Source organism: Prunus dulcis, chromosome 1, assembly GCF_902201215.1.
Source record: "Prunus dulcis chromosome 1, ALMONDv2, whole genome shotgun sequence".
Lineage (NCBI taxonomy): Eukaryota > Viridiplantae > Streptophyta > Magnoliopsida > Rosales > Rosaceae > Prunus > Prunus dulcis.
Genome location: NC_047650.1, coordinates 23013596 through 23022807, shown reverse-complemented (window position 1 = coordinate 23022807; position 9212 = coordinate 23013596). Strand labels below are relative to the sequence as shown.

General features: G+C 36.5%; 1 protein-coding gene across 1 annotated transcript; it reads right to left on the bottom strand.

Moving 5' to 3' along the window:
- Positions 1-208: 208 nt before the first annotated feature.
- On the bottom strand, positions 209-2518 carry LOC117616654 (polygalacturonase 1 beta-like protein 3). The gene is made up of 2 exons (XM_034346036.1): positions 2444-2518; positions 209-2150 (listed from the first exon to the last, which is right to left on the bottom strand). Exons 1-2 carry the CDS (start codon positions 2516-2518, stop codon positions 363-365), a joined length of 1863 nt encoding a protein of 620 aa, XP_034201927.1. The 3' UTR covers positions 209-362.
- Positions 2519-9212: the final 6694 nt, after the last annotated feature.

Here is a 9212-nt window from a genome sequence, read left to right as displayed (position 1 = left end):
CCTGACTTCCAGTCCAGGAAGGAACAAAGAAAGCTTTGAGCTTTGGGAAACAGGAAAATAGACATGGCGGCTAACTGTGCGAGACGAACCCTACAACTGTCTTCATCTTCTGCAAAAACCCTTTTGAGTTCAGTCTCTTTGTGTCCTTGAATTCCGCAGCTTGAATATTGGTGTTCAATATTTCATTTACTTGTGATAATTGCAAATGTTCACAGCTCAATTCATTATGACAATATGATGATTACTTAATGCTTAATTAAAAAAATAATTGATTAAAAATGAAATTAAATGGAGGTTAGCCAGAGGCTCGAACCTAAATCCCCTAAATCTACCCAAAATCACTAAAAACCATCAATGCATCATCATCGGTCAGCCACAGCCCAAGTCATATCATTTTGGAAAATCCAGTGGCAGACCTCAATCCGACCGGGACCTGAACCCAAAGCAACAAAAGCCCCATGAGTTGGACTCCAAGCTGACGTGTCTAAATGACAGATGGCAACTCCATGATTAATCTTTGCCTTGGAAGTCGGGTCCAAGAGATCTGCTTCGTAAACCCGAACTTTAGGAACAGAGTGGCAGTAATACAGTAGGTAAGGAAACAAGCTCTGATGGCAAGACACAGACTTCGTGACATTTCCGCCGTTGATTCCTTTGACCGATCCAATCAAAACTTCGTGGCTTGATCCGTTGACGTTATCCGTGGTGCGAACGACGACGTTTGTGCCTAGAACTGAGGTTGCAAAGTCGATCATATCCTCAGCCGACGCAACGCAGCGTTTTGTCTCGCCAGCGCTCGGAGCTCTCTCGCATTCTTCCAAGGCGTCCAGCATGATCTTCTCCATGGTCGAGTTATCAGGCGCCTGGAAAATTCGCTTGAGCTCGTAAATTTTGGAAGTGGCAAAAGGTAATTTTGAAGAAATGAACTGGGGCAAAAACGACCTTTTCGGCATCTTATCTTGGATGTTAGGCATGGGCATCACTATCCCCTTCTTGAGCATGGACTCCCGGAAGAATTTGCCCGGCTCAACCCTCCTTTTTACCAAACTGCCACTGAGTTTTGTGTAGCCTTTGAATGTTATGCTCTCATTCTTCGCGTAGTCTGAGAAAGAATTGTTCACACCGTAGATCTTGAACCCGACAGACTCTCCACGGGCACCCTTACCGTACCCGGTAAACTTATCCGACCCGACTTCAAACGACTTGCCGTAATTGATGAAATTGACCTTCTCGCCTTCGGAGTTCTTGGCGTACGACTGAAACGAGTCGTCACCCACGTTGGCACTGTCCCTGTAGCTGGTGAAAGTCTCCACTGCCGCATTGCCGCTGTCGCCGTAGCTCTTGAACTTGTTCTGCGGATTGTTCTGGTCGTTTCCGTAATTATTGAACTTGTCATCGGCGCCATTCACCGCCTCGCTGTAACCCGTGAACCCGGACCCGACGGAATTCGCATCGGTGCCGTAGCCTGTGAACTCGTTCGGGGCCCCGTTTCCGTGTTTGGAGTAGCTTGTAAATGATTGGTCGCCGGCGTTGGCGTTCTCACTGTAGGCAGTGAAGGCGTGGGCCCGCCCAGTGGAATCATCCGAGTACGAGTTGAATCGGAGGTTGGGAACGTTCACCGAGTCGGCGTAGTTTTTGAACTCCCCAGTTCCTGCTATGGCTCCGGTGGCGTAGCTGTTGAAGCTCTGGTCCACCAGGTTGGCTTCCGGGCCGTAGCTGTTGAAATCATCCGTGTGGTTGACTGAGTCGCGGCTGTAACGCCTGAATGAGTCGACTTGCGAAGTGTCGCCGACTGAGTAGTTCTTGAACCAGTCGACTCCTGCCCATCGAGCCGTCCCGTAGTTTGTGAAGTTCTTGGTCGAGTAGGCGGTGAAGTTCGTGTCGCCGTCATGATTTTCGAGGCTCTGGCCCACATCGGGGAAGCAGAGGAGGTTGGCGGAGGAACAGAACTCCTGCAGCCGAGTCGAGAGAGCGTTCTGAGCTGCGAGTTGTGCAAAAGCCGCCGAGTCGACTGCGCTCAGTGGCGAGGCCTTTGAGAGCAGAAACGACGGTTTCTCTGCGTCGTTTTGGACCGCTTTGTTCCAGTACCGAATCAGATGGGCCTTGGGCGTAAATGGGCTTTCCCCTGAGCTGGCCGTCGCGAAAGTAACCTGGATTTGGACATAACGTTGTTTGTGAAAGGATGAATAAAATACGAATCAAAGAATGAATTCAATGATACAACTAAAATAAAATAAAATAAATGCTTAAGATGAGATTAACAATTCATACAAAAATAAAACATTTTAAAGTATTTTAAATTAATTTAATCTACGGAGAGAAAATTCGAACTTTGGTGCAAAGGACATGCCCACCATGCGAATAACAACCCAATCTTCTCTAAGAAACAACACCAACAAAAAAGAAAAAGTATTATCTGAGTTGAGAATATGAGATGGTTTACATTTAGAGATGATAACAAGATGAAGAACAGAGAGACTAGAGGAGTCACTAGGGTTTGTTGTTTGTGCTGCTCCATAATTTTCCCTCTTGTTTTTTGATATATTTCTTGAGCTCTGGGCAACCTTAGCGACAGAGCTAGGGTTGAAAAGGTTGGTGGATTCTTTGGGGGGTTTTAAGAGTGTATTTATATGGCTTCGACGATAAATTTTGCAGGAAGAAACTAGATTCTATACTTATTATATATTTTGATATTATGCTTGTGATCAAAGCTAAGCACTAACAACAGGAAATCAAGCATGAATGCACTTTTTTATTTTATTGGAAGTTTTCGTACATGGTTTAAGATCTCCTTGAATAATTTAGGTTCATCCAAAAGATAAGCGTACAATTTATTTCTCACATCGTAGAGACGAAGAATATAATTTTGCATTTGGCTGTAATGTTAATATTATAATCTCAGACATTTAATGGTTAATCTTGCAGCTAGATATACAAATAAAGATATTGATAATGCACAAAAATTCAAATTCTACACTTAGGGTGATTCACAAAATAATGCTGGCACATGAACAAATTCGACTTACCTTTTTATCTCTTGGTATTTACTTTGAACCTCAAATTTAAAAAAATAGTCCAAAGGTAAATAGGGTCTAGTCCAATGAAAAAATGGCATTGATTTGCAGACTCGTGGTCTCAGGTTTGAATTCTCATAATACTGTAGTAGTGTCAGTGTGTCGAAAGCCTCCTTCCCCTTATACTATCGCTTGTATTAAAAGAAAAGACAGTCCAAAGATTTCCCTATTTTGTACTCTTCGCTTCAATAAAATTTCCCAAAAAAGACTCCTCTCTCAAGATTCCTTGCAGGCTCAAAATAGTTGTTGCTTTGTTCAAACTTCAAAGTGTAAAACAGAGACAATTAAGAGCTGGACAGCACGGGCCGTATCTCAAAGGTGGGCTTGCAAAACGACGAACTATGGGCTTGTTGGTACTCGTTAGTTTAAGTAATGATCCAAGAGAGAATAACGGGAATTTGGATTTTCATAATGTTTTATTTAAATGAGTCCAAGTGGATATATTGGATTTTGATTTTGATTAGGTGCATTATTATGATTGTACATACAACGTACCTACAATATTATATTTTAAAAAAACTTGATAAATGACTAAAATCAATGCTTAATCTAACACCAGAGTTCAATTAAAAGTTCGTAATCTTATTTAAAGATAACAATCTTTTTTTCTTTTTTCATTTTGTTGCTTTCCCTTTATGCAAGTTGTCTTCATGCATGGCAACCTCAAATACCCAAACAGACAGTAACAATCTAAGTTAAACGTATAGATTCCTGACCAAACTGTTCCAAAAAGTTTCGAAGTATAAAGAGTAAAGCATTACAGAAGTGAAGAGCATGCCATGGGCAAAATCATTGAACGAAACAGTAGATCAACCTAGGGGCATCAAACGGGATCTAAACTATTTGAAATCGGGGTTGAAATGGTACTCATTCTCCTTTCGAATTTGAACTTGATAGCATGCATACTAGGCGGTGCTTACTAGGCTGATGACATGTTTGTAAAGAAGAGAGCCTCCCAATATCATTTCGATGATAACTTTTTCATGGTATGAGAGGTTCCGGATATCATTCAAGATGTGTTGATAACATATACTTTGTAATTCTTTATTATGTTTAATTCATAAAGGCATATTTGTAAAGAAGGGGGAGCCTCCCAATATCATTTAGATGATGATTTTTTCATGGTATGAGAGCCTCCCGATATCAGTCTAGATGTTTTCATAACATATACTTTGTAATTCTTTATTATCTTTAATTCATAAAGACATATTTGTAAAGAAAAAAAAAGGGAGCCTCCCAATATCATTTAGATGATGACTTTTTTATGGTATGAGAGTCTCCCGATATCGTTTAGTATGTTTTCATAACATATACTTTGTACTTCTTTCTTATCTTTAATACATTAAAAAAGAAAGAAGGGGAAAAAGAAGATATATGTAATCATTAATGGGGAACACAGAGATGCACATCATGGAATATTAGACATAATAACCAGCAGAGTATTGGAGGAATTCTTTTTAAAATATTCTATGCTTATCTACTCATCTCCAATTCTTCTTGGATAAGATGTGCACAATTTGCACTTTATTTAATCATAAATGGTGTTTTATAATCTTATTTAGTTGACCAAATTATACATGCATTGGCAACCCTTTTGATCACCAATCAAACTAACATTATTAAGACTTGGAAACATAAATTGTGCTGGATATCACCATTTTAGGCCTGTCTTTGACTTTGAGCAGGTTATTCACTAGCTAAAACAGAAGCTGTAGCCATATATACAAGAACTCGTGTATGGACCAAGATTTAACAAGGAAATTGAGGAAGAAATTTTGATTTATTTTTTATTTTTATTAACATATATTTGTTACATCACTCACCCACCACAGAGAGACAGGAGTTATGGAAGTCTATCTATAACATGCAGTGAGTTGCATTCAATCCTCTCGGGGTCTGGGAATCTGCTGAGATTGACCTAACAAAACAACTCAGAATGAAAAACCATTAAAGCAGTTTTGCCCAGCCCTGTTGCAGCAACCAACATGATCTTTAGCCACCACCATCTTTACACTACTTGTGCTCTCGCTCTCACCCTGCCCCTGTGCCCCTTCACCAGCTGTTCTGCTTTTCTTATCCAATGGCAATTTTGTCTTTTCATCCTCAGTTGGATATATCGATATATCTCATATACAATATGTAATGAGAACAACAACAACATGTAATGAGAAGAAGAAGAAGAAGAACCCCCTAGAGGGGTTGAATTATGATATTTTGTCTCACTCACTCTTGAATTTCATTAACTTCCCTCTGTTTTTTGTGTTTTTCAGCAGACCTAAACAAGAAAACAGAGTCATAATTGATAATACCAGTTGGAAGATTCAGCAAGTCAAATAAAAAAGAGAGGGAAAAAGTGGAAAAAAAAAATAGTGAAATGGGATTTTTCAGCCTTGTGAAATTTATGATATTGCAGAGAGTGGTTGGTCTGATTGATCAATGTCCAAAATTTGGGCATATGTTTAATGATATGTTGGGAAAGCAAATGTAGAGCTTCCCCAAGCATAGGGGCTTTCTAAACGGCTGCTCTGTTTCGTAGCTACCAAATTTATGGCAACTAGGGATGGTCATGGTTTGTCTGGTCTGTGGTCCTCCTATATATCCAACTCGGTAGTTGAGAAAATCCCAACCCCTTCCTTTAAAGCTCCCATCTAACTAACTAAATCGAACTCGGGAGCAAAAAGGCAGTTTTTTTGCATGGACCCGAAATGCAGAAAAACGAAGATGTTTAAGCTTAATCAATATGTCCAAGTGAAATCTAGGTTATATTACTTTTCTATTAGATCAATCTTGCCGACGGAGATGAAATATTATTGGTATTTAGGACATTGGTACATGTGTTGGTTGAAACTTGAAAGAAAAGTACTCTTATAATTTACATTTCATAAAAACAAATGTCTCCCCTGCAGTATGACAAATCTGTATCTATCTGTCCTGGAGGAGTTAAAAGGAAGAGGTCCTTCCTTTTGAATGGTCCATTAGTTATAGACTAGCTTCACTTATGAATTATTATTAACATTATTTGTAACAAGTGTAGCATTATAAGTTGATCTCAATGAGAAGATCAGTACATAGTAGGAAGAGCCATCTATGTCATACGTTTGAAAAGCAAGGCTGATTCTTGAAGGTTGACTTGAAAAATGAACGATCTTAATCATGAGATGATATTTGTAGAATGAATTCATACGCGTATTCGCTTAATATTATATTAACTTACTTACCGAATGGCGTTTGAATTTAATCCTTGATCATAGTATCCGCCCTACTTTTGCTTTCCATGATAGTTGTTGTGCATCAACGTCAACATTAAGCCAATATTCAAACCTAATTTCGAGTGGATCAATGACTCAATACACAAAAGGGTTCATCCTATAATTAATATATTACTAATAATTAGCCTTGTATCCTTTAGTTTAGAAATTAGATATCATTCCAAATTGAAAAAGAAGAAAAAAAACTTGCTTTCATTTCATTTCATTTCCCTATCACTTTATTATGGTAGGCAATATAATATCTTCATTATTCTTTCATTGATTTTATACAAAACACCCTGACAAAGCATAAAACAAAATATGTAATGAACCTCTTCCAAAAGTTCAAAAAGAAACATTAAAGAATAGTTAAACATACAATCACGCACGCCCACAAGTTGGGTTTGTTTGCAGCCTTCCCTAGTTGGCACCATCATGTTTGCATTCTTTGTTAGCTTGGATTTCAAGTCATATATATGTTTGTTTTTTTTTTATAAAAATTTTCAAACATACATTATTTATCATAATTATATTATACAAGCGGTTTATAACACAAGTGATTGAGAACAGTTGTATTTACGCCATAAATCATATATTCAAATCCCCACATTCCCAATATTGTTCGTATAATATATAAAAAAAATATCATTAATCATAATTACCAAGGCCGAAAAATGAAAAGGATATGTTATATAAAACAAAACCTTGTGTTGGGTGGTATCGAAAAGCCAAAAACTTTGCCATATATCCTGTAAATTGTTGGGGGTTAAATTGTGAAGGTCCAGGAATATGGACTCTTTTCTTTCCCATAAACAAAAATAAGAACACCAACTACAGCTGGCCCTCATGAGTCATGGGTCATGGCATTTTCTAATTCCCACCACATTACACAACACCCGTAGAAACCGTGTGGCCCCTTGGACCACCTCATCTTTTAGCAACATTGCCAAATTGCCCATCGCCTTATGTTTGTATATACCTACGTAGAGTTAGAGATGATTATTATACGAATTATATTGGAGGAGAAGGAATTTGAACACATATGCCATGATCATTAACACTTTATTTTCGAAATTTTCTCAACGTTTTTGTGTTGTTTCTGATACTTTTTCTTTTTTGTTTTTTCATGCGGAATTTAGTCGTATTTCTAATTAAAATGGACAACTCACCAAAAAATTCTAAATTATTTAACATTATTTAACACTAGCATCTCCGCAAGCGCTTCCGCACATGCGAGAGGAATTTAAATTTATTTTAGAATTTAAAAAGATAATGGGTAGTTGTGTTCTATTTTAAATACGATCCATTATCTACTTTTACTTTTCTTTTAATTTTTTTTAATATGAAAAAGTGTGAAATTACAATATTATCGTCATTTAATTAATAATTTCAATTCTTAATGTTTGGAATAACCAATGGCATTTTCTGATATTTTGAATATTTCACCATTCTCTATCTTTTGCTTTATATATATAGATAAACAACAACAATAATATATATATATATATACACAGAGAGCTTCCATTGAGGGATCCCTTAAATTAGCTTATTTGAGGGATACCATTGTAGGGCCCACTCTGTATTGTATTTCACTAATCTAAATCGTCTCTTTTGTAAATACTCATTCAAAGATAATCTCTACAAAAAATCACTTGAATCCGATATCATTTGACCACTCAATTGAATTATTGAAATTTTAGTACTTTCTTGAAGTACCGTGTTCATTGATTTTGTATGACACAATTGGATATCGAAACAGTTTTCGATTTGTCTGATTTTTTTCAAGGTTGATCTATGAATATAGACTTAAAAAATAGATGGTTTCGATCGTTGAAAAAAAAATTCGTAGGGGACCCTAAAGGGTGTCCCTCAAATAATTTTATTTAAGGGATCCCTCAATAGAAGGGGACTGTATATATATATATCTTAAACACATTGTTGGGGAAGAACCATAAACATGTTACATGTACTAAGGATCATGTATCATAATTAATAATATTCCAAATGTGGAAAGCAAAAAAAAAAAGGGGTTATTACATACTTAATATGATTAATTAAAAACTAGCCCTTTGACACACGCTCACGCATGTGCCAATTGGTTTTCTTTTTTCTTTTTTCTTTTATTTTTAGAATTAAGAAAATATAATATGGGTAGTTATGTTCTATAAAAGTATGACCTATCATCTGTGTTTTTTTTTTAATTTTAATTTTTTTAATATGAAAAAAATGTGAATTTACCATATTATCCTAATTTAATTAATAATTTTAATTCTTAATGTTTGAATTAATCAAGTACATTTTATGGTATTTTGAATGTTTCACCATTCTCTTACTTTTGCTTTATATATACTAGTCTCTCTGCACGCGTGCTTCCGTTCCTACGAAAGGCTTTTTTTAAAAAAAAAAACTTAAATTGATTTTAGAATTAAAGAATATAATGGGTAGTTGTGTTCCATAAAAATAGAATCGATTATCTTATTTTTCTTTTAATTTTAATTTTTTTTAATATGAAAAAGTGTGAATTTACCATATTATCCTCATTTAATTAATAATTTCAATTCTTAATATTTGCATTAACCAATGACATTTTCTAGTATTCTAAATGTTTTATCATTCTCTGCCTTTTATTTTATATATATAGATAAATGAACTAACTCAAGCTCGAGCCATGGGTTAACCTTTCTTGGCCATAGGTTCGAATCCATATTACCCCAACGACTAACCTTCTCTCATCAATCATCAATAGTCCAAGTCATATCATTCAGGAAGATCAAGTGGCACACCTCGATCTGACCTGAGCCCGAATCGAGTCATAAAAAATTTATGGGTCAACCTCCAAGCAGACGTATCCATGTGCTAGATGGCAACACCATAGTTGATCTTGGCCTTC

Coding starts and splice junctions, on each gene's coding strand:
- LOC117616654 (XM_034346036.1), bottom strand. CDS start 2,518: ATGGAGCAGCACAAACAACAAACCCTAGTGACTCCTCTAGTCTCTCTG. Junction 2,151..2,443: donor TCTTGTTATCATCTCTAAAT/GTAAACCATCTC, acceptor GTCCAAATCCAG/GTTACTTTCGCGACGGCCAG.